Source organism: Paramisgurnus dabryanus, chromosome 6 (assembly GCF_030506205.2).
Source record: "Paramisgurnus dabryanus chromosome 6, PD_genome_1.1, whole genome shotgun sequence".
NCBI lineage: Eukaryota > Metazoa > Chordata > Actinopteri > Cypriniformes > Cobitidae > Paramisgurnus > Paramisgurnus dabryanus.
In genome coordinates, this window is record NC_133342.1 from 16,240,761 (window position 1) to 16,266,726 (window position 25,966).

Genomic DNA, 25,966 nt, shown 5'->3' on the forward strand with positions numbered 1-25,966 from the left:
AAAATGACCAAATTTCATCTTGTTTGTCACGCCCAACTTGTAAAGTTCCTATTCCCCACCAGTGGGGCCCGCCCCACACTTTGAGAAATTCTGCCATAGATCAGTGTTTCCCAACCACGGGGTCGGGGCCCATAGGGGGGCCTCAAGAAAATTTTAATTATTAGAAATTGGACAAAACAAGCATTAAAACAAGCAAAAGTCAAGATGTTTCTTATTTTTTTTGCCCTTTTAGTAGCGAATTTACATCTGTCTAATCATTCCATGTTCTATTTAATTTTATGTGGAAAAAATGAGTGAGTGGGGGGCATTCAAATATTGTTGTGGGCAACTAGGATGCCTTGAAGTGAAAAGGGATGGGAACCACTGCCATAGATGAACCTTTTTTAAAGAAAGTCTAGTGACTCTTTAAAATAATTATTTATTATTTTTAGGGCTGTCAAAATTAACGTTAATAACGCGTTAACGCAAATTAATTTTAACGGGACTAATTTTATTAACGGAACACGCAATTTCTGTTTGACCCTCGGTCTAGCCCACAGCTGGATGAATTGAGACAAGTGACCGGGCCGCGCTGTCTAGATGAGTTGGAGGTTTTCATAAAAATAAGAACATTAAGCTCTCATCTAGCGAATCCAATGCCCTAAATGGTCATTAAACATCTAAAATGATCTTTATCTGTACGTTTCCTGAGAGGTGTACCGTCCCAAATCCATAATCTAAAGCAAAGATGGGTCTTCATTCACTTTTTGGTTTCGTTTTAAAAACATGCAGAAATGATAGAAAATAGACTGCAGGACTTGCTTGATGTTAAAATAATTATTGAGGGATAACGTTCGGGACCTGATTGATGTTAAACGAGTTATTAAAAGTGACAAGACTCAAAAGCGATCTTCCTGACACTGACGTCTAAAGCGCATGCACACAAACGCGCGAGTGCGCGACCCCAATATATACAGACATCTAAACAAAATTACAGTTTTAAAAATATCTGTTTTGACAAGAATTCACGCAGGTATGACCTATAATCTGTTATATCTGAAGTGAATGTTTGCAACTGTTGAGGAAAAGTATCTGTTGTGTATCATTGTATTAAACCCTTGCATTAGCCTACAGTATCTAAACTCAATGTCAAAATTAAACAATAAAAGAAAAACATATATGTAACATATTTTGATATTGTTTTTGCTTTGCGTAAACAGGTGTAGTTCTGTCATGTTTGTCAGATTCCAACAAATCATGAATTGTTTTGAAGTTTTTAAATAGAGAATGTTAAAATATAAAAACTACTTTTTGAAAATGTGCTCATCCCAACTCAATTTGCCATACTAGCACAGGTCACAAATGATGCAGCAGCAAACAGAAAGGAAAAATCATATATAAAACTATGACTGATGGTTCTGTTGAAAATGTAAACAGGCTGTTGTAAACATACATTTGCATATAGCATATATATTTGTTCAAATTCATGTTGATTAGAGCATTAAAAACTTAAAAAGTGTTACATTTAGGTAAATTTAGAACAGATAAAAATGTGAGATTAATTTGTGATTAATCGCAAATTAACTCATGAAATCATGAGATTAATCTAGATTAAATATTTTAATCTATTGACAGCCCTAATTATGTTATAAATATGCTATTTTATAAATACATACATTATTGTTGAACACAACACAAACCTTTCATTCAGCACAGCATTTGTACAGTGCTTTGTATTGATAACTTGACATTTCTTTCCTTCTTCAGAGAATGAGATGAGCTATCATTGGTTGCTCTTAAGTGAAGTCTTGTTTTCAGTTCTCTGCACAAATACAATCAGTCTGACAGTCAAATCCTGCTGGTTGTTGATGTAAGATGTAAATGCAAGCATTCTCACACAATCTAACTAGAAGGTGGAAATCCAGCACTCTGCTTCATTATGGTAAAATGTGAGATGTTGCCATCAGCCTCTTTCTCCAGATAGCAGTCCATTAGTGGGGTTCTTCTTTCATTGTCCCATAAGGCATGTTATCTGAGACCTGAGAGCCATGCTGTTTTATACTGACTCAATGTTCTGCTTGAGTTGGGTATGTTATGGCATCTTTTTTCATGGAACAGTTTAGCTTTGCATTAAATTGTAATACATTTATAACATTTCTGTGGGTTTTATAATTAAGAACTTTATTAGTGTACATACACTGTTGTAACTAAATCTTCTTGTTGTGGGCCTATTCTGCCCTACAAAGGCAAAAGACTTTAACTCGCTAGAGTGTGAAACTGAGAAAAATGACTTTAAAGTTTAGACTTATAGTGAGTTTCAGTTGTCTGTTGATTTCTTCTTTATTTTTATTTACTCGAAAAAACATAAAATTGACTCAAGATGATTTTCCCTTGGTGTGAGGTGTGTTAAAGCAACACTATGTAGTTTCCATGTAAAAATGACTTACAGCTCCCCCATGTGGTTGAAAAGCGCAACAGTGCCTGGTATCAGACACTCTTCTGCAGGCAGGGGGAGGGGCTGGGCTGTGTTTCCTACCCTCCACCCCCACTTTCAGAGTGTGCTTGTAGCAGCTAGGAGGCTGCTCAGGTTGCAGCAACAGTACAATTTGTCCAGTTAAAAGTTGTTCTATCACTGAAATCATTTTAGAGACATTATTTAAAGGTAAAAAAACTACATAGTGTTGCTTTAAGAGTGTTCAAACCTGATCAGAAGAACGTCGGGGCCACCTCGATCGCCAATCGTAAAAATTAAACATGTTTAATATTTACAATGAGAAATCCTTATGTGTGGGGGGAACGCCGAGGACAAACGCATGCACGCTCTTGAGATTATCACGTGACACGAAACAATATCCAATCAGAAAGCGAGATGATGGAAGACGGAAGCAGTCATAATGCAGCACAAAGTAAAGTTGTTCTTAGTTGTCCCACCCCTCCTCCACTGTGATTGGACGGCCGTGTGAGAACTGACATTGATGAGCTGAGCTTATCACCCAAAGTTTAATCTATTTCAACTGTCGGCGCTGTGCGTGGAAAAATCGCTGAGCGCCGGCTTTTAGCACGGAAAAAACACCAGCTGCTGGCTTTTTTGAAAAACGCAGCACTTCCATTGGAAACAATTGAAAACATACAACGGCCGCTGGCATAAAAGCTTTGGTGTGCACGCCCCCTAAGGGGTCCTTGGCCTGATAAAGATTAAAGACCTCTGCTATATACTGTATAGAGCAAGGGTCTTCAACCTTTTTGTGAGCAAGGGCTACCACAATGGATAAAACTATATGGAAGGCTACTTTTTTGATTTAGTCTACTCCACACTTTTTTCTTTTATTATATTTTTTATTTTACTTGTTGATACGTTTTATCATTGTTTAAAATGTTAACATGTATCAAAGAAGCCAAGCTAATATAAAAATTGTAATGAATAAATATAGGAAACCACTGGTGTAGAGCATGCGCATAATCTTTTTATAGTAGGGTAAATGTTTTTCCTTCTTAGGTGTCTTTGAGAAGACTTTTTGCATCTACAGACTGACAAACAAATCAATGCATTGATTGTAAATATACAAAGAGTTGTTTCTTTTCACCATTTTACTATTTATTATTTTAGGTGTATTGTATAAGAAGTGTAAATACTGCTTTGTTTTAAATACTGGCTCTGCTGCACTACCAAAGCATTTATTTATTAAAGCCCTTTGGACAACTAATGGCATGAATTTGAAATGGGGCTGTCCGAACAATGGCAGATAACTTAACATGATATCATGTGTTGGTGCAACCCTGTATGATGAAATTATGTGCCTAGCTAGTCACGTACATTTTTTAGTCTTTTGCGTGACACTGACACGGTTTTCCGCCTTTTTGCGTGAACGTATCAAACCATTGACACTTCGGTTTATGTTTAGATTTGGTGTTTGCGTTAGGAAGTCACTTTAAGTATTGGTTTGTACCTTTTTTTTTATGATTTTTTTTATATTTTATGATTTTTAAACCAGTCGCCTTGCATTAGGGTTAGATTTGGGTTTGGATAAGGATGTCATTTTGTGTAAATCTGTAATTATGTAACACCTAGAAATCATTAATTTTTGTTTAATTAATTATTTTATTTAACCATTATGTAAACTTCCATATAAGCAACCAAACTTTTATTGGCCAATAAAATGTAAAGCAATGTGAATACCAACTTCTTGAGGTATAAGGCTCAGAATTCAAGGAGTAAATTAAACTTTTCTACTGGGGTTTCTATTCATTTGGTGCTGTTATCTGACACATTTGGGAAATAATACTGAAATGATACTTGTAATTCACATGGGCAAGCACATCATTTTTCACTCCTCAGTTCTACCCGTTTCATTATCAAATCCAGTGCAGACACACAAGGCAGAAGCAATCTGTCTTCAGAGAGGAAACACAGACACCTGCAGATAGTTGAAACTGCCAGGACTCACTCTAATCTTCAGGCAAAGAAAATGGAGCGTGAACAGGGAAGAGAGCGAGACGAGAAGAGAGAGAGAGAGAGAGAGAGAGAGAGACAAGTGAGAAATATCTGGCTGAGTGTGCTGTTCTTGAAGTTGAGGGATGTTAATAAGATATTTACAACCCTGTCGTCCAAAGACAGGTTTTCCTCAACTCTTTTAATATGTAGATGAGCAGAAAGATAAACATCTTAAATCACAGGAATAAAACTAATGTATAGTAAGAAAAACTTAAAAAAGGCAATCACAGGATTCCACAGCAAAACACCATTAAAAAACGATATACTCAGACGTAAAATCTTATGCAAATAACGCTGACCTTTGTATGCTTATGATTACACACGCACCTATTATGAAATTAAAATATAATAGGCTATAAGCATGAATAGCCATTCCTAAATTTTAATGCATGGTTCTCAAAATGTGTTAAACACCCAAATTAAACATTAACATCTTTTGGTGCATTTCAATGTTAACAAACAATTCAACTTCTTAAAATGAAAAAATCCTTTGAAATCATTTTTACCAGGTGTATTACAAATCTAGCTATGAGTGAAATTTGTTTAAGACCAACTGTCTGGTAGCACACTGACATGTCCATCACTAAAGCATAATGATTTATACAAAAGAACATTGAATAAAAAAACTATTAACCTTTAAAGAGGAATGTTGCCAGATATCAGTTCCACTGTTTGGTTTTATTGCATGAGTCAGATGTGGCAGAAAAACATTACAGCTGTAATATCAAAATCCAAAGGTTGCAAACAACACAAACACTTAAGTGCACTATAGTATTCACTAACGTCAAATGTTCAATGTAAGTGCAACGATACCCCAAAGCTCAAGATAAGCCGGGCAGCCAGCACCTTTAAAAATGTATATATGGTTTGGTTCATTTTGAAATTGCTTGGAGCAGGATTTGTGAACTGATGTGTGTAGGGGATAGCAAGGGAAGTGAAGCTCAACAACCTAAACTGCACAGTAAATTTGTTTTCATATGAACTGCTTGAGAGTTACATTTCATATTGAATTAGTAGAGCCTAAATAAATAAAAAGCACACAATAGGAATTCCTAAGGAAACAAGAGCTTCCAAGACACTTTTCCTGTGGCTATCTCATATAATTCATCAAATAAATACATTAATAAATAGTTATTTTCAATTTTTTACTTATTTATGTTAGTTTAATGCATCAATTTTTTTAGTAACTTGTGTAAATTAACTAAAGTCAACCAAAAAGTTGTCACATGTCCTGGGCATTGTGTTTGGGGGAGTGGCCAGTTGGCTTTTGAACCTGAATTTTAAAGGGATAGTTTACACAAAAATGAAAATTCTGTTATGATTTACTCACTCTATGTTATTACAAACCTGTATAAATTTCTTTGTTCTGACGAACATGAAGGAAGATATTTTGAGAAATGTTTGTGAGCCCCATTCACTTACATAGTATACTTTTTTACTTTGGAAGTAGGGCGAACGAAAATTCCTCAAAATATCTTCCTATTTAACAGAACACTAAATATTTTAATGAAATTTGTAACAACATGAGAGTGAGTAAATTATGAAAGAATTTTCATTTTTGGGTAAACTATGCTTTTAAATTACATCCGCCCAGGAAAATTTTATTTACAGTTTTGTTTAGTATCCTTTTGCGTTTCAGTGTTTTAATGTAAATCCATATATTTTTAAAATTGAGTTTGTAATAAAATGGTTATACCTGGATCTGCTCTTTTTCATTATAATTAGACATCTAGCTGAAATGTTCAACTTATTACTAAATAGATTTCGTGGCACCATTAACCATAAAAAATATTTTGTAGTGCTGATGAAACAGATGATGTTCCCATAAATTCAAGTCAATGAGCTACAAATCCAAATGTGTCACTTATAAATGTAATTGCCTTACCTAAACTCTGGAGCTGTGTTGTTCTTCAAGCCATAGAAACCTGCAGACAGTGTCAACAGCCAGTGTGGCACAAAACTGCCATGTTCACACTCCAGATAGGGCGCAGACCATTTCACATGACTTCTGTCCAAAACATATCCGCCCTGTGCTACCAGAAGCCCCCTACTTTTGAGAAAGTGAGCTCCCTTTCGGTCCCTAAACTCGTTGTACCACTCGGACTCAGATGTCCTGTTTTTAAGTCGATGGTGCGCGCTGACGGAGAGATCCTGAAGCACGATTTGGTTCTCGGCTCTGGTCCCCTGTAGAAATAACTGCGGACCGTGCGCCTCTGGAGACGCCGTGTGAAATGTGACCACTGCCCGATGGATTTTGGGATTCCCTTCCAACATACTCCTCACCAGCGCATGGTACCACTGGATGTCCCTCTTGATATGTTGCTCCCTGGACGTGTTGGCGTGAAGAAGCATGTTTAGGAAGTTGGTGGCGTGCGCCATGGTGTCGAGGATGCTTTGAAAGGAGTAATGCGATGAGAGATCAGCGCCCCCGCGGAGACTCCTCAGCTCATATCGTTTGGAGCAGTTGACATGCTTGAGAGTGCTCGAGTCGCCCGTGTGCAGAAACGCGGTGACGACCCGCGGAAGATCCTCTTCGATCTTATGCGCCACCACGGCTCGCTCGGTGATGGAGGGGTTGTTGGAGATGGTCGGGTGGTGGTGCGGCGTGTCCTTAGTATTAGGCGTGCTGTAAACAGGATATTTCGCCCTGATTTCAGTGATTTCTTTGTCGCTCTCCGACCATTCCACGTAGCCATAATTCGATCCCTTCGCGATGCCCAATTGCAGAAGAAGGCAGAGCAGGAATGCGTCCATACCTCGACGCCAGTAAGCACGATTAATAACATTAACCATTGAGATCCACTTCATAAGTGCAAGCATGGGTAGATGTGTAATCTTAAAAGTTGTTGAACACAAGATCAGCACGAGATCTACATCTGTAGATCACTGGCGTACTGTGGCACCCTGCACCTAACACGATAAACATGTCTTGATGTTATTGTCAAGTCGGGTTACTCATAGTCCTTAAATAGCAATGCCGCTTCTCTCGCGAATACAGTTTTGAGAGCGAAATCAAGGCTTTGACTTCGCACCATTTGTTTCTCCTGTAGGTTGCAGCATTGTTCAATAGTCCCTTCACTCAATGCTTAAAGCGTGCGGGGGACCGATTCTTTCAAAAGCCTTTTTTCCCTCATTACTGTATTCGAGACTTGTGTATGGCCATTTCTCCTGTCAATCTTGTGCATTTGGGTGGGGTGAAGAGAGACGAGTGGAGCTGTCCAGTGCTGAAAACACAAGGGATGGTTGTCCGATGTGTTCTCACTATCATCTATTTTCTTTTATTACACGGCTCGTTAAAATGCTTGATTCTGATTGGCCAGTCGCGACATTTGCAGGTTTATTCCCAGATAATGTTAATAACATATTTGACATTATATTTATGAATGATTAAAGCGTTTTTGTGATATTTGAAAATAAACGGGGTTTCCTCGCGGATGGTCTGCATTTGTTAAAAGTGAGCTTATAAAATATTTAAAATCTAAACAATGTTCCTATCAGGTAAAAAGCCGGGATTATATATAAATGGGCTTATATGTTTTGTTTGTGTGGGTTTGTTAAATTAAGTAAAACAAAGGCAAAACATGATGCATCTTACAAATATAAGAAAAATAGACTAATTATGGGCTGAAACATCCAGCTAAGGCCAGCATAAGCTGGTGAGCTGGTTTAAGCTGGTCTCCCAGCTTGGTTTTAGCTGGTATTGCTGTGTAGCAAGCAGGTCTAGCTGTGTTTTGGTCAGTTTTTAAGCTGGTCTAGCTGTGTTTTGGTCACTTTTTAAGCTGGTCTAGCTGTGTTTTGGTCACTTTTTAAGCTGGTCTAGCTGGACTTATAGCTTAGCCTTTAAGGAAATTAACCATGCACTGTAAAACCTAAAAGTCAACTCAACTCAAACCATTTAAGTAAACCGGTTGCATTCGTTTTAAAACACATACATTTGAGTACTGTGAACTTAAACAAATGGAGTCATATGCAGTTATGCACTTATATTCAAGTTCACACTACTTAAATATAAGTGCATAATTGCACATGACTCAAGTTCACAGGACTTAAATTTATGTGTTTTAAAACTTAAATGGTCTAATGCAACCGGTTTACTTAAATGGTTTGAGTTAAGTTAACTGTAAGGTTTTGTTGTAAAAGTGTAGTAACCATGTTTTTTGGTGTATTGATTACTATCAGCAAAACTATGGTTTTACTACACTAACCATGGTTTAACTCTATATGGTTTTTGTAAACCATGGTTGTCAAAACCATGGTTATTTTGTAGTTACCATGGTTTTACTACAGTAACCATGTTTTTTTTAACTGTAGTAAAACCATGGTTTATTTTCGTAAGGGTAGACCAGCTACTACCACCTTAAACCAGCTAAAACCAGCTACCAGCTTATGTTGGTCTTTGCTGGAATTTTTAGTATAGGAGACACATAAAATTTTGTGAAGAAAATTCACAAGAAAATTCACAAGAAAATTCAAGAACCTTTCACAAGGGTTTTCTACAGTTTTACAGGTTTACTGTGTTTTTTAAATACAGTTGCATGATTTTTGAAAAAGGGAGTTGGGACGAGTACCAAAACACACTTGTAGCCAATTAGCAGTAAGGGGCATGTCTACTTGGGCTGTAACAATTAATTGTGCAAATGCGTGTTTTCTCAATAAATTAATTTCGGTGAAATCCCGGCACATCCCAAAGCCAGGGGGCGCTCTCGTGCAGTAACTCCCTTTGTGCCACAGAAGAAGTAGCATTACAAACGCTATTCAAGTAAATGTCTATAGGAATATTTATATTGCTGTTCTTAAAATTGTTTCAGGTATTTTCATGATAAAACAGAAAATTTTGAATGTTTTTGTTTAACGAGTGTTTCCTTTTAAATGCATGTTATAAACAACTCCGACTTTTTAGACTTTGATTTTAGATTAATATTAGATGACTTCCTAACGACCAAATGCGGTACAGTAGTACACACACAAGCTGTGCATGAAACACAGAATCGTAGCCTTGCGATTCAGAATCAATTTTAAACAGGCATTTTAATGGTACACATGATTAATCGTTACAGCCCTAATGTTTACTAATCAACACCATTGCCTGGGTTGCTTATGTGTGGTGCAGGTCTATCAAAAGAAGGTCCAGATTCTATTGGGGTAGGGGCGTGTTTGTTTAGGTGATTTCAAATGTCAACATTGGCTTTTAGAGATCATGCACCCCGCCTTTAAATTTGCTTGCAGTTTTATTTTTTGTTAAAAAAAAATTTTTAAATGCATGCAATTATGATGCAGGGATCAGCTGAGTTGAATAAAGCAATTCAAAAATAAAGCAATTATTGCAACTGTTTTTTATATTTAGATAGATGGATGGATGGGTGGATTTATGGATGGATGGAATTATAGATCGATGCATGGATGGATGGATGAACAGATGTACAGAAACACAAACCAGTTAAAGTTGTCAGGGCTTAGCACAATCTTCAGCAGTGGATTGTAGAAGGATCTCACTTGACAGCTAAAAATAGCACAGTAGTTTTCCTATCATCCATGGAAACAGAAGCCGTTCTCACTTAGAGCTGGTCGCTGTGGCCCATTTAATTTTAGACGCGTCAATAACATGAAGTTATTTTCTATACAATTGTGGACTTTTTTGCGCTGAAGCATTTGCTGTATTTGTTAGTCACCTCTGTTAACTGGATCTAAACATTTACTCTATTAATGTAAATGGGTCGTTTTCAACCCATGCTGGGTAAATATTGGAGAGAACACAAGTTAGGTTAAAATTGGCCTAATGATGGGTTGCTTTAACCCAACCGCTGGTTTATTATAACCCATGGTTACATATCAACATCCCAGTATTGGGTAATTTTTAACCCAGCATGTGTTATGTCCAATATTTGCCAGCATGGGTTGAAAATAAATAACCCAGACATTTTTAGAGTGTTGGATCAGTATTTAACTTTTTTTTTTGTCAGTTGGATCTATCGAAAAACAGCACTCTTTGTACCTTATGCAAATTGACAAAGTTTAGAAATACATTAAAATTTCAAAACTTTAATTTGTTTAAATGAATGCTGTTTCAAAACACAAGTAACAAAAGGGCTGCAGTGGAGCAAAGCGAACTTTTTTGAGTCAATCTCAAATCAAACAGAAGAATATTCAAAAACTTTCTAGAGATAATCCCTCCAGGAGTAACCTTAAGTTACGCTAAGTAAAAAGAGACTCAAGTGGTAGTACATTGTGTCAGCAACGCAAATGTTATAGGTTTGATCCACAGGGAACACACATGGGACACTAATAAAAAAATTGTATTTAAATTATATATTTCTGGACAGGACACACTGCTGGGGTAAAATGACCCTGTCATACACTTTAAATTACTTCGATGAGTTTGTCAAAAGAAAAAGAATAAGTTAAACATTTCTTTCTAACACAGGGCTTTCCAATTTCTAGAGCATTTACCTAACCCAGATTTCATCAATTTTATCATATACCGTTCCACCACTAGAAGTGTGTTCGGCTTCATATGGCGCTGCGCAGTACTGCGCGAGCACAGCTTTCGAATCGCTCTCGCGGTACCTTGATGTCATATTATGAGCGGTTTGCGCAGCGCCTTATGGAGTCGGAACGCCCAGAGCCTACTGGTGACGTCATACCGAGTTTCGTCATCAACTCTACTCCTCCAATGTGGACGCGAGCGGAGTTTAATTCATTTGGTAGCTTGGTAGACGAATAAGCAACATGGCAGTATCGAAAAGCAAACAAACAGACATGCGTAGAGGCATCGAGGTGAGGAAACACAATTATAGAAAACGAGCCGACTCGCAGAAGCACATAGTTCATAAAGTTGTATTCGTTTTAAACGAGCTAAATCTTGCCGATTTAAATGTACGAGAAACTTTGGAAGTGCACGACCACGTTGAAGTTAGCCCTGCAGCAATGACTAGTTTAAATGGGAATTCTTTTTAAGGAAATGCCTATTTATCATCTCAGCTCAACTTTGCTTTACAGATCCGAGACGACTGGCCTGGATACCCTTTGGATCTTTTCACATATCCCAAACATTACTCAGGGGATCTGGAGTGCGTATACATCCCGCATGGCGTTATCATGGATAGGTAAATTCTTGTGACGTCATTCGCAGATGATGATGATGTCGTCTTCAGTGCCACCAGCATGCAACACACTTGGTTATCATGTTTTTTTTATTTGGGTCAAACTGTTATTATCATCACTGGCTTTGTATTAGGCGAATATTTTGTTTTTGCTAGATTATTTGACGAAGTTGGTTGCATGTTGCATGAAAACTTTTTAATACCCCATGTGTCTGCATTTTTAGATTCTCTGAACGGCCTTTTGCCATTTAACTCTTTTTTTATATATATATAATTTTTTACACTGTTTTTTAATTGTTGAACAAATAAACAATTATACTGTGTTATGGGTTTTTGCAGGATAGAGAGACTGGCAAGAAACATCATGGATGATCTTGGTGATCACGACATTGTGGTGCTGTGTGTGTTAAAGGGCGGCTATCAGTTCTGTGCTGACCTTGTGGAACGCATTAAAGTCCTTTGCTGTAACTCCAGCAAGACTCTTCCCATGAGAGTGGACTTCATACGTCTGAAAAGCTACCTGGTGAGCACCCTGGTGATATTAAATTGGAGTTTACTGACATGACACTTACTGTTTTGTTACTATTTTTATTTTATATTACTAAATTATTATATGTTACATCATTTATGATTTGCCCTTTTACCTTATTTTGAATACTGGGCCACTTGAACATGATTAGCAGCATAATCAGAACCGTCACACTAAAATAGCGTCAGATCATGTGATGAATCACAAATATTTATTTTCACAAATGGACATTTGTTTATGATCATCTCCGCATGCTGTTATGGTCATAATGAATTGAATTTAAACGGCATGTTGTTTTCTGCTAATGGTATACTTCACCCAAAAATGAAAATTTTGTGATCATTTATTCACCCTCATTTTGTTCTAAACCTATTTTTCTTTAGAGTTTCTTTTTTTAACACAAAGTAAGATATTTTCAATAAAAGATGTTAAGCACACAACTGCCAGTACCTATTCACTTCCATAGTATTTGTTTTCCTATTATGGAAGTCATTGGGTAACGGCAACTGTGTGGTTGCCATCAATTATCAAAATATCTTCTTTTGTGACTTTTTTACAAAACTAGGACTACAAAACTGAGATGGGTTAAGAATGCCATATAATGTTAGCTTAACCTGAATAAACAGTGTGCTGTATTTACTACTTCACTGTTAGTGTTGTATGTGTTGACTGCAGTGCATGTTTTAGGCAACAGATGGCATGATTACTTCATATTTTTCAAGTCTGGGTTCATCCCCGCTTTAAAATTGTATGGTCAATTGATTTCTACTTTCAGCATTGTGAAGAAATGATATAAAGATGGTTTAAAGAGAGGTCATCGTTTTGTCAATAGTCTCATGTTTCACAGCATTTCTGAAATATTTAAACTAAAGCCTCGAAATACGGTGATGAACACAGTTTGGTCTTGGAAAGCTTGCATTTATTGTACTCTTATAGCACTTTGTCTGAAAAAAAGTTATTAGAGGTTTGGCCAATATACAAGACTGAAATACTGCCAATACTACTGCAATAAATGTATTATTGTAATTATTATTATTATTATTTAACATGTTTTATTTTAATTACAAACCAGAATGACCAGTCAACTGAAGTTCTCCATATAGAAGGAGCAGAGAATCTGTCTGCGCTGAGTGGAAAGGTAAAAACATTCTTGATCTTTTTTATTAAGCAGTAATTTAGCAAAAAATAAGTTAAGTACTGTAGTTTTCAGTTGATGTTTTATTTATTTCTTGTTGCCGATATTTTGATATGGCAGAGAAAATTTAACTTTTCTGCTGAGCTTTTTGTTTATGTCACAGTGTTGAATTAATGGAGTTTGGACAAAAAATGTTAATATATTTTCAATTGATTTGGAGGCCTACAGACAGCAATAAACAAATGTTACCCTCTCATGGTTTGTTTTTCATTAAAATATGTCATACCATTATAACCCAAGTAAGTTAAAATCAAATCTATTTTTAAATGAATCCCACAAAACATGTCCAAGAAGCGTTTTACCACATTATAAAAAAATTCATAAAGAAAATTATGCCTTTATTAAGGACCACTAGGATTTAAAGCATTGGAACATTTCATTGCAATCTTATTTTCCCTCAAATTCTTATTTAATGCATCATTGTTTCTCTATAGTATTTCAGCAAAAATGCGAGTACGAGTATTGCAGGGATGTGATTTTGTTATCATAAACATGTCTCAATGAAAAACTTAAATCATAAAAAATATCATTTATTTATTTTATTTTTTAACAAAATAACATTTCTAGTTTTTTTGCACATGATTTGGGGACCTCAGACATGGTCTTCTCGTATGTTTCATGAGATTTTCCCGCTTAACATTATGAGTGCCCTACTTCGAGTCTGTGTGTGTGTGTCTGTGTTCTTTGATGAATGTTGTGATGTTTATACACCCAAAGCATTTATAGTCACTTATGTTTTGTCTTTCTCTTTACATGTACTGAAGAATGTCCTTATTGTGGAGGTAAAGTCTGTCTTGATGAACTCATAATTCTCTCTCTTCTCTTTATTATCCTTTCAAAGGAATAGTCTATGTAGGTCTTTTTCATGTCTTTTATGGAAATTCTTCTTCTTACTGCCTCATTCATTTAATTCGATTGAGCATTTTAAAGGTTAGTCAAGCATGTACTATTTTTATGCTTCCAATTGTCCCTAAAAAGGTTTAATCAGTGATCAGGGTGATTTGGGGAAAAAAAGAAACTATCCCCCATGCTTAAGTTTAGCAAAGGTTCCACAAACAATAATGTCATGTTTGCTGTATACTGATTTATACAACCTTAAACAGAATGACCATAACTAACTTTTATCTGTTATCTATTTATATTTTTAATTATATTCATAAACATTTACATTGTAATTATGCCTGTATTTTGTCTAAAAGTACACACTTCATGGAATCTTCTCATATTATATTTATGACACAGGCCTGTTGAATGCTGTATTCTGATTTTATCTGAGAAATTTTCCACAGATGTTGATAATTTTACTGTACAACGCACACCTAACCTGTTAATTGTCTTAAAATTACCACCAGATCAATGTTTGTGGTACCTAATATAATGTAATATAATATATGATATATAGACGGTTTCATCTGACGCACGTGCGCTGACGCGATACACGTCTGGATCCAAACTTTACTTCCGGTTTTGTTTTTTTAATGGGCTAAACTGATCTTTTGAACAAATGCCTCGTCGAAAATAACAAATGTTTTGGTTTCCTAGGTAATCTATGTGTTGTTTTTTTGCTGGTTATATAAATAAACTACGTTTAAAGAACTTTGTTGTTATTTATTCTTAGCGGAGTTTACCGGAAGTTACGTGCGGACCACGACAGCCGCTTGTTTATGTTGTTACTGCTGAAACCGTCTATAAATAATGCACACACATGGTGTAATGGCACTCTGCTTAACGTCTTGCCTCAACATTAGGACCTTGGTTGTGCATTATTTTCAAATAATTCAACGGCCCGTCGTCAATTATTCCTTACTTAAATCATATTGTGTCATATTACATTATATTATGTATAGCTACATTAAAAACTCAAATGATCTTTGCTGATTTATTTGTTGTATTACTTTTGGTTGTTTTTAATGATCTGAGTTTCTTCATTCCCACAGGCCATTGTGGACACTGGAAAGACCATGAAGACTCTGCTAGATCACGTTAAAGCCTTCAGGCCCAAGATGATCAAAGTAGCAAGGTGAGTTTATGGACTGAAGCTAAACAGAAACAAAAGATTACTGCATACCTGAACCACATTCTCATATAGTCACCCATTTTGCTTTGTCAATACAGCTGGAGTGCGTTTGTTTGTGTGTATAAATGCATGCATGTATGCATGCCTGTTTGTGTGGATATTTATAATATCTGCGAATAATTTTGTATTTGTTGCAGTTTGCTGGTGAAGAGGGTGCCTAGTGGGACAGGTTACCTGCCAGACTGTAAGTAATACTTATTTATGGAATAGCTTCCCCTAATATTACTTTGTCTTCATCTCACTATTCTGTTATGTTCTTCTACACCTGTTTAACTCCATTCTTTGGACCATATTTCATCAGTGGTCTTTTTCTCACATAAAGCTGTCATATGGCCTCAGAGGATTTATAATAGCACATAAGATGTTTTAATAGATTTTTGTCCGCTTTAGAGAGCAGCCTAGACAGTCTATCTTACATTTCATTTGCATTCCAAAGATGAAAGAAAAATCAAACGGGTTTAGAAAGACATATGGGTAGGCAAATTATGACATCGTTTGAATTTTTTGATGAATTTTTTGCATATGATTTGTTTTTATCAGTTTATCTAATATTTCACAGAAAATCAGCACTGTTTTTGCAGACTTTAAGACATTTTTTAAAGATCCCCAAAGGGAATTTTTGTGATGGCTCTTAAATTATATTTTAGTGCTCCTGTATACATCAGTAGTAGAGCATTGCATTAGCAGTGCAAAAGATTATGGGTTTGAACCCAGGAATCACACATACTGTTAAAAATGTATACCTCTTAATGCCCTGTAAATTGTTTTGGATAAAAATGCATAAATGTAAATTTAAATGATGTGATCTATATTGCAGATGTTGGATTTGAGATTGCCAATCGTTTTGTGGTCGGTTATGCCTTGGATTACAATGAATACTTCAGAGATCTGCATGTAAGAGCCCCTTTATCAACAAATGTTCAGTGTTAGATCTATTAAAATGTTAACATTTAATTCCATCTCAATTCTGTGTATCTGCGCAAATGTTGTTTGACACTTCTGTCAAAAAGTGTTTTAAAAGCTTATTGTGAGAACCTCCCCTAGGAAAGAACTCCACCCATGTGTCACACATATTCCAAAGCTGAAAAGCAACAACTGGAGTGAGATCAGCATAGCTGTAAAATACAGATAAATATGCATAACTTCTCTTTTAACGGTTATGTCTGTTTATAAAAGGGACACTCTTAGATTTTTACCATTTTGGAATCCATTCAGCTGATCTCCGGGTCTGGCGGTACCACTTTTAGCATAGCTTAGCACAATCCATTGAATCTGATTAGACCATTAGCATCGCACTCAAAAATAATCAAAGTTTCTATATTTTCCTATTTAAAACTTGACTCTTCTGTAGTTACATCGTGTACTAAGACAGACAGAAAATTAAAAGTTGAGATTATCTAGGCTGAAATGGCTAGGAGCTATACTCTCAAACTGGCGTAATAATCAAGGGCTTTGCTGCTGTAACATGGCTGCAGGAGGCACAATGATATTACGCAGCAGCCGAAAATAGTCCCGTGCTATTGAAAGTTACCAAGGGGACTATTTTTGGACACTGCTTAATATCAATGCGCCTCCTGCAGTCATGTTATAGAAAAAATAACTCTTTGTTTTTTATAAAATTTACAAAAACATTTTGTGCGATGCTAATGGTCTAATCAGATTCAATGGATTATGCTAAGCTATGCTGAAAGTGTTACTGCCAAACCCAGAGATCGGCTGAATGGATTCCAAAATGGTAAAAATCAAATGTTTAACTCTATTAAACTCTATAAAAATTAGCATTTTTTTTAAGTGGAGGTTCCCTTTATCTGATCTGTAATGATGTATTATTGTACCAAGCCTATTAAGTTTACTCAAAGTGGGAAATGACAGCATTAGCAGTATGAGAATTAGGAAGGAAAGTCTCTCTGTAGCTGCGTAGTGTTCTATTTATCTCCATTTGGAGGGTTGGTTGCTAGGGGTAAGTGAGCTGTTGTGAAAAATGACACCCACTTCAGAGAACGCCCGGGGCTTTTCGACCTAATTATCTAACAATCTAGAATCTATCTATCTATCACATGCATACATCATAGACAGTAGATCTCCTACCTAGTGAGTTGCTAACCTAAACAGCATCGTGAGATATCGTAGTCATGTTTCTGTTCTGAAAAATGTTAAGCTGCAATTTTATGCTGCTTTGTTATGTGCTTCATTTTGATCAAAACCTCGTCAAGAACTGGCAATTCCAGAATGCATTGCAGAAGGATACTTTAATTGAAGTACTTTGTATACTTTGCATTTATTTGATAATCCTAAAATACATTGTACCCCTTAGCAACATACAAACATTATTAGAATAAACTGTGAGTCAAGCATACAAGTCATTCACTTCCATTTTAGTTGTGTTGTAGAACCCATGTCTACATTATAAAGGGAGATCTGAATAGCAGATGTATTTGCTTTGATATGCGTGCTGTGGAAAATGACTTATGGGGATCTTTTTCTTTTCTCTTCTCTCTTTCACAGCACTTATGTGTGATCAGTGATAGTGCCAAACAGAAATTTAAGGTCTGACGATGACAAACTCACCCCTTAGATCAACATATGAATTTGACTCGGGAGGATGGAGGCCGTTCATGCATCACATACAGTATGAGCAAAGATGTTTCTTGGCTGTTTGTAATTGTAAATCCTGCTTACTACTTGCTAAATACTGTGCAGCATACTAGGCACTGTTTTTAGCAAATGTAGGAAGTATGAAAATGTGCATACTTATGTTACAGTATTCTATTCCAAACATAGCTATTGGGATTAAGAGGCTATTTGTCTGTCAATCAGTCAGTTTATTGGGTGTTTTTATTACAAGGTGTGTTCAAGACTGTTACATATTTTTAACTGTTGTATTTTACCCATCCATGTGAAGTTGTTTACGTATGCTGTCATAAATTAGGCTTGGTAATTTATAACACTTAACACATACATTATGCTACCTACTCACCAGCCAGTTTCTTTCAGAAACGATCAAATGTGAAATGGCTTAAAAAATGTACGAGATACTTTTATAAGCTTTGTTGTTTTGTATTCATGTTTACATTTTATAATGCATTTTATTATATTTTAACAGCATTAAAATGAGATTTCGTATTCATTGTTTTTTTTTTGTAATGTACGTCACTTTTACTTCATGTACTGAACAATACAGATGAAAGCATGCCTGTTTGTTTATGATCCATTCAATGTGGTATTATTGCATAGAGCCGCGTTCATACTTCAGTGAAAGAACTCAAACATGCCACACACACACCTGTACACAAACACAAAGGAATGAAGTACAACAGAGCTGGTATGGGTGTGTGTTATGTAACAGCCTCTATTACTTATTGTTTCATCTGCCCAGTTTCTTTGTTGTTTGGTGCATGTGAATTTTGTTGTGTGTTTTTTGTCAGATACAATGTCACGTCTCAGGTGTGCCTGATGGGAAACTATGTAAATGTGGTTTTAAAGGTACAACAGTAATATCACATTCACATTTCTCATCATTGTTTTTAGAAAAAGAAATGCATTTTTTCGAAATTGATTTTTGCTCTTGGAATGTTATTAAAAAATTCTTAGTCAGGACAAACTTTGCTTTGGGCTTGTCAGTGCTTTATCTAAAACCCTTACATAGGTTAGATTAGATGGGTGGACTGACTGAGACAGGTAACTCATAAGTAATTATTATTAATAATATTTTAATGGCACTATTTATTTCCTGGTACCGTTTTGAGAATGCAAAATGGTTAAAGGCTTGTAGTAAGTTCGCTATAACTTCCAATCCAGGTTGAATAAGGCCAGACATAGATAGCTTTAGGTTTAGCGCTCATAAACTTGTCCCGTGCTTGACTTCCTTTGCCTTATCATCCTGGAACATTTAAAGAATGTCCCTAGTGAACGAATGGACCCTGTTAAATGGTTTGATTTCTTGGCCATTAAGCAAGCCTGTAGAGCCATCATAAGACATAATGACTCCCACAGCAGGGCCGCCTAAGTCATTAATGGATCCCCCAGTGTGTTTAACAGTTGGCGACAGTTTAACCATGTTTGTAAGTTACAGGCATCCATTGCTTTTCTCCTAAATTGATGCCTTCCAAATGTTGGAAATAAAATCCACAATGACTCACCAGAGCCTTTTTTCTAGTCTGTTGAACATATGATTTTCAGCTATTCGGTCTATTAACTTTAAAGTCGGATCAACTCATGGATTTACATTAAAGGTGGACCATATACAGTATAGGCTACAGACTATCATGAAGACCTAACAACACAGCTCATTTTGTTACAACATCCGTGTTGTTAAAGGAAAACACCTTTGTTTTTCAATATTTTACAATATGTTCTTTCCTCAACTTAGACAAATTAATACATACCTACCTTTTTATAATGCATGCACTTAATCTTAGTACAGCGCATCATGAATGTGTTAGCATTTAGCCTAGCCCCATTCAATCCTTAGGATCCAAACAGGGATGAATTTAGAAGCCAACAAATACTTCCAGGTTTTCCCTATATTTAAAGACCTGTTACATAAGTAGTTACACGACTAAGTATAAATAAAATGTGGCGATTTTCTAAGTGGATAAAAATGAGAACTATATTGTATGGCAGAAAAGCACCTAGTTTGCAGTTCTTGACCTCGGCAAACTAAGTGCTCTTACACCATACAATATAGTTCTCATTTTTTAATCTGCTAAAAAATCGCCTTGTTTTGCTTTGTGCCACCATACTTACTCGTGTAACTACTCATGTAACAGTCTTTAAATAGGGAAAACATGGAAGTGGTGGCTTCTAAATTCATCCCTGTTTGGATCCTATGGAATGAATGGGGCTAGGCTAAATGCTAACACATTCACTAAGTGCTGTACTAAGATTAAGTGCACACATTAAAAAGATAGGTATGTATTAATTAGTCTAAGTTGAGGTAAATACATAGTTAAATATAAAAAGTGGTGTTTGCCTTTAAAGATTTATTTGTGTCACTATATTGATTATATGTTGATTGTTAAAGCTAAAATAACACCACTTGCTGCACAGTCACTGGTTTCAATGACAAGCCTTTTTATATCATCACATATTTTATTTTCAAGACACATTTAGGGATGCCAATTTTACTGTTACAGGGGTTTTTAGGTAGATGTCTGTAATGTGTAAGCTTTGCCCTCGATTATCCGATACATATAGACAATGTGTTGTGTATTCAACTGGCTTAGTGTTTTTTTTTTGTCTAGAGTCTAGACTACTAGGAAATGACAAAAAATGACTTGTAACCCTAACCACTTGGTAAACGCTACCATCTACATACACACTAAAAAGACACTTGGAACTCCTTGACAACGCAAAAAAATGCCCTACGTATAACAATGTATAACAAATGCTAAAATCGAGTTTTTATATTACGTTAATTCTCGTTCCTTTTCTGAACTTATTTAGTATAAATGGCATCCACAAAGCCAAGGAGGTTAAATGCAGGCACAAGAAAAGCACAAACAAAACATCTATCTGATTTCCAGAATCTAGTTTTTGTTTTGTTCCCTTGATATGCCAGATAAATAAAAGTGGGGCATTGATAGAGTGAGTGGATATTCACAATAGAAAATGGGAGGAGCTGTTGTGCCCTTTCATACACCTGACACATGATTCCAGCATTTAAACAGCAGGATGAAGTTTCAGTGTGCTGGGAAAACAATGCGGCCCTCTCTCTCTCTGTTTGCCTAGTTAACCATGGTTAGGTCTGTTCCCCTGTTTTGTTAGTGACGATGGCTGCACAAACTGCTTTAAGTTAATTCTCTGTGGCAGCAAAATTGTCAAAAGTTAATACACATTCAAATAATAAGCATGTTAGGATAATTTTTTATTTAAACTTAATTAGAATTAAAATAATTAGAATAAACTAGTCTAAGCAAGGATGGACACTGTTCCTGTTTTCAAGTTATAACTGGCAGGCGTATTTCCAGTTTGGTTGCATGAAAGCATCACAGCTGACTGACATTCTTCCTAGGCTGGCCGCTTCCCGGGAGAGTGTCTGCTATGGATTGAGCTCCATTTCAGAACAGACTGCAGAGGGAGGAATTCCCTGGGTTGAGAAGTATTGTGAAAGTCCCTGGTCAGGACGACCTCGGAACAAAGGCCACTCAATCCCTACAACAGGTGGCCCCTTCTGCTGGCCATGAATGAAAGGAACATTTGTGCGTGGCGCTAGAAACTGAACACATTTTGCCGAGCTCTCTAGCTCTTTTTCCTTTTGTGATTTGTAAATATGGACAATGATACTGACTTGTCTCCAACAAACTGAAAAGATAATTCCTTCAAATCTAGTTTATGGAGTAAGTATATAAATGAATCTATAGAATGTATATACATGTTTATATACATACACGTACACATATACACACGTATTATATATATATAATAGGTACGCTATATAACAATTACATTTATTTCTTTATTTAGCAGGCACTTTTATTAACTGCATATAGGGATAGGTATAATATTGTATCAAGCCTATCATTTAATGCATTAATGGTCCTCTCTTCCCTACTGCCTGTCAATGTACCTTTGACTATCCATCTAAAAATGATCAAGCTCTAGACGGATAAATAGTAAAATATAATAGCTCATAATAAAGAAACAATCTCAATAAAAATATTTACATGTTCTGCTCATATTTAAATATTGACACTGATTAAATTGTACTGTGATGGCAATGAGATGATGGATGAACCCCTGGCCAAACTCTCTGAGATTGTGAGCATAACAGCCACTCCTCGTGTGTCCGCTTTGTGGGGCACAGTGTGTGTGTGTGCAGACATTCCACAGCCACTGCTAATTGCATGCCAAAACTGCCCGACCCTGCTTTGAACCAGGCCAACATGTGACTCCTGTAATCCAGACAAACAGTTGTATTTGCGAGAGAGAGAGAGAGAGAGAGAGAGAGAGAGAGAGAGAGAGAGAGAGAGAGAGAGAGAGAGAGAGAGAGAGAGAGAGAGAGAGAGAAACTATATAATGAGAGTATATAATTGTCCATTTAAATGTGGAATTATCTATGGAGCACTTCTTGTATGTCAAAAATGGAAATTTTAATAAGCAAACTACACTTTAAATACAAAAAGCGTATGACTTCACTTGACATAGTAAATACTGATTTAATTTATTTTTTATTATTATTATCTATGCTACAAAATAAATATTACTGTTCTACACATTAAACTATTTAGACTACATAGTGTACCTTTACAGATATAGAGGGTGTTAACAGAGTTAATATTTTAAATATCAATATTATGTTTACATTAGTTTAATTACTGTATTTTATGATTTTTTGTAAAGGGTTTGTGTATTGTTTAGTCAGAATGTGTCACAGGGTAACACATAAACAACAACACTGTCATTTTTGTTTTGAGATACAAAACGTCCTAACAAGACGTTTCATCCCACAACATTGCTTTATTTGTACTGGTAGCATATGACAGCTAAACAATCAGAGATAGGAGGAGGGAAACACATTGCTGTGATTTAGTCTGTATAACACAAGAATAAAATAAGTTGGAATTATTTGCTGATTTTGTTTAAATTAGTTTAGAGAACTAAATTACAGTGATAACAGCCTTAACAGTAAATACGTTTGTAAAACATCGAAAATAAAACAGAAAATGTTATTTTAAATGGTTATGCATTTGTTCAAACAAAAAATGTGTCATGATTGAAAAAATATATACTTTATACAAAGATTATATTGTTTTTAGAAAATACAATTTGTAACAACGCTGCCTATTGGATGGAATTTAAACAAGAATTGTTACACAGAATCTGATTGGACGGAAGATTGCCAGCTCGAAAAAGGGTGGCGTTTCCAAGGATTCCGAGATCGCTCGAGCCCGATCCAGCGAGTGCTGCGCGCGCGTGTGTGCTGAGTTGGACCGGGAATAAGAAAACTTTCACATTGTTTTTATCTATTAAAACTAAGATATGACACGAACTTTTGCACCTGTTTACGCGATTTTAACGAATCTGTGAGTTTTTTTCTCTCCGCAATGGGCGTTAACAGCGTTACATCAGCGCTTTATTCCCAACAGGTAGGTGCTGGCTAGCCTTTACAATACCAGTTAGCCTTTACTTTGTTTTGCTAGCTACACGAGCTAACTGGAGCTCATGACTTTGTATATCACTTTAAACACTCGCACTTCACTCATTCAGGGACTGATTGCGAATGTTAAAACAATAAAAGAAAGTTACACACTTTTAAATTGTGTTTATGTAGTTTGTTGTGTTTGTGTACACGACATCAATCCAGAGCAGAAAGTTTCCAGCGCTATTAGCAGCTCAGACACCAGTTGAGTGTAACCCAACAGATCAAACCACGTCGCATACATTCCGATAATACTTTCTATCACGTTATCACTTTTTTTAACGAGATTAAATGTATTTAATTTACTATTCAGTGTAATATCTCACAGCTTGAGTGAGTTTGTAATGGACAAACATGGAAGCGCATGCAACCATGTGGCTTGAGGGAAAGACTCGTGTTTTGCTTGAATAAGCGATTTTTGGGCGTTCATATTGAGCGCGTTATTATTCTCAATGGGGGTTTACTGCACATCAAAAACAAAATCTAATCAGAAATTGTTATTATACATATAATAACCTGTTTGTAAATACGTGTAAACTACACAAGTGTAATTTTACAAAGTGATAAAAGGAGAACTAAAATACTTTAAGTTGTTAAGTCAACACTTGTATTGATGCTTCGACTGCTGTGACTTTGTTTACTTCAAAAATGTTTTTGTTTTTTTTTAGTAATGAAAACATCCACATTTATAATGCTTTTGTTGCTCCTACAGGATCATTTACCCATGCATGTGGAAAATGGAGTTGATTTGGATGTTGAAGAGTGACCTCAGAAGTGATTTGAGGATTTTCTCTACATGTGGGCTGCAGCGGTACTCCGTCTTGTTTGTGAAGTGAAATGATGGCGACACATTGGACGAAACCAGACGATGAAGATGACGATGAACTGAATTATGCTGGTCTATCTCCACACTGCGAGGTTAGAACCATGTTATGATCCGTTTCTTACAGCTTGATGGGCATAATAGCGATGTATCCATGAATTATCCCTGTTGGTTTTTACCAACATATATCTGTGCTCACTAAGAAATGGTACTCCATGGGATGTGACCGAGTTCTAAGACTGAAGACGGTTTCAGTAAAGTATGGACAAGAAAACGTTTTTATCAAAGTGAACCATTTAACCATAAAGTTCATTAACGCATCTAGAGGGACTAATTTCATTGTTTATGTTATGATGTCATATGTCAGGGATAAATGACTTTAATTTCTTATTATCTAGTAATTTCCTCACACTGATAGCTGGATAGCTCTCACTAAAAACATGTTCAGGTCATGAGATCAAATTCAGTTGTGCTGTTGTGCACTGTGTTGTTGTCATTAGCTCGGGTGTGCTGTTTCCTTATCCAGCTTTCCAAGTGAAAAGGACTCATTGCTGAATGCAAACTTTTCTCTTACTGTGGAATTGCTTTTTCCTATTCTTTTATGTAGCATTATTGAAACATTACAATTGCAACTTTATGTTTTCTGTGGCGAGTCTGAAGATCGAAAGCAGACATTTGTATGGCTGGACTTGTTCAATAAGATTTCATTTACTTTGCTTAATGTTTAGAACTCTGTTTGTGACGTTTTGATGGATGCAAATTACATCCCTTAGCACGAAACAGTCTGGATATTTCTATGCAGTTTCACTGTCTGGAGTTTAATTGTTGTCTGAAATTCCTTTGTTGACACAGAGAAATATAAAGTACTGTAATTTACAGTAATAAATATGTTTGCAGCAGAAGAAATAAAATTCCTTGGATGCCCTTGAAGGAAATTCCCTGGCGGGCTTTCTTGGTAGCGTGGAGCATCCGTTTATCTGTGAGCATGCTGTGGGGGAAGCTTTTCTAAACAGTCCATGCCGACAGATCTCAGTGCTGCTACAGTGCAAACAGCTGATGTGAAACCCCTTTCTTTAAACACATGGTCAATGTGGAGCCCATCTGAGTGCTGACACTCAAATAATACTTGCAGTGTTCCTTTTGATGTGGAAGTTGAAGTTATAGCTTTCATGTGTCGTGTGCTTTTCAGTTTGCTTTATGTTGAAGCTGATATTCTAACTTGGTTTGAAAAGGAAGATTTATTTGCTGCTTTAGCTGTAACACCTGACTTTGTTGGCTTATGTCCAGTTTAAGCAATCTGAGGTGGACTGGCTCTTTACTTGCAAATGTGAGTGAGTTCTGGTTTCAATTTTTGTTTTTGTTTAAATACATTGGAAGAGCTGGAATTTCCCTCTGAGATAGAAAGTAAACTCAGCTAAAAATTATTATGTACATTGTAGATTCGGTGTGACTATATGTAAGCAAATGGATATTTTGAGGAGCTCATATCCTAGTATTTTTAGGAGGAATGGCGCTATCCAGTGTTTTTTACAAAAACAAATAAATGGTTACTTGAAAGTCAAAGCCTTTATTTAACCTTAATTTAAACAGTTTGCATAATCTTTGTGGCTGAAGCGGTACCATAAAGTTGT

At 36.1% G+C, this 25,966-nt stretch overlaps 3 protein-coding genes across 8 annotated transcripts in view; 2 read left to right on the forward strand and 1 right to left on the reverse strand.

Annotated features, from left to right (window-relative positions):
• The window catches only part of gpr158b (G protein-coupled receptor 158b), a 48,615-nt gene extending 41,765 nt beyond the window's left edge, over window positions 1–6,850 (reverse strand). The window contains exon 1 of the mRNA XM_065266002.1: window positions 6,357–6,850. Coding sequence (XP_065122074.1) covers window positions 6,357–6,850 — 494 coding nt within the window. The remainder of the gene's footprint in view (window positions 1–6,356) is intronic.
• Window positions 6,797–19,428, forward strand: prtfdc1b (phosphoribosyl transferase domain containing 1b). Of its 2 annotated transcripts, none has more exons than XM_065268117.1 (9): window positions 6,797–7,237; window positions 11,468–11,574; window positions 11,911–12,094; window positions 13,173–13,238; window positions 14,060–14,077; window positions 15,233–15,315; window positions 15,510–15,556; window positions 16,190–16,266; window positions 17,878–19,428. In XM_065268117.1, exons 1-9 carry the CDS (start codon window positions 6,941–6,943, stop codon window positions 17,923–17,925), a joined length of 927 nt encoding a protein of 308 aa, XP_065124189.1. In that variant the 5' UTR covers window positions 6,797–6,940; the 3' UTR covers window positions 17,926–19,428. The 2 variants fall into 2 exon arrangements, with proteins under 2 accessions (XP_065124189.1, XP_065124198.1); XM_065268126.1 differs by lacking the exon at window positions 6,797–7,237 and adding an exon at window positions 11,014–11,245.
• Window positions 19,429–23,251: 3,823 nt separating this feature from the next.
• The window catches only part of arhgap21b (Rho GTPase activating protein 21b), a 61,912-nt gene continuing 59,197 nt past the window's right edge, over window positions 23,252–25,966 (forward strand). For all 5 annotated transcript variants that reach the window (XR_012336827.1, XM_065268134.1, XM_073814935.1 and 2 more), the window contains exons 1-2: window positions 23,252–23,459; window positions 24,225–24,430. Coding sequence is in view for 4 of the 5 variants with exons in the window: in XM_065268134.1 (XP_065124206.1) it covers window positions 24,350–24,430 (81 nt within the window). In the remaining variant the exon portion in view is untranslated. The remainder of the gene's footprint in view (window positions 23,460–24,224; window positions 24,431–25,966) is intronic.

Excerpts from the sequence above, each read along its gene's own strand:
- prtfdc1b (XM_065268117.1), top strand. The coding sequence starts at position 6,941 with ATGCTTGAGAGTGCTCGAGTCGCCCGTGTGCAGAAACGCGGTGACGAC. Across the intron at positions 7,238-11,467 it reads GCGTCCATACCTCGACGCCA|ATCCGAGACGACTGGCCTGG; the intron begins GTAAGCACGATT and ends TTTGCTTTACAG. Across the intron at positions 15,557-16,189 it reads GACAGGTTACCTGCCAGACT|ATGTTGGATTTGAGATTGCC; the intron begins GTAAGTAATACT and ends TCTATATTGCAG.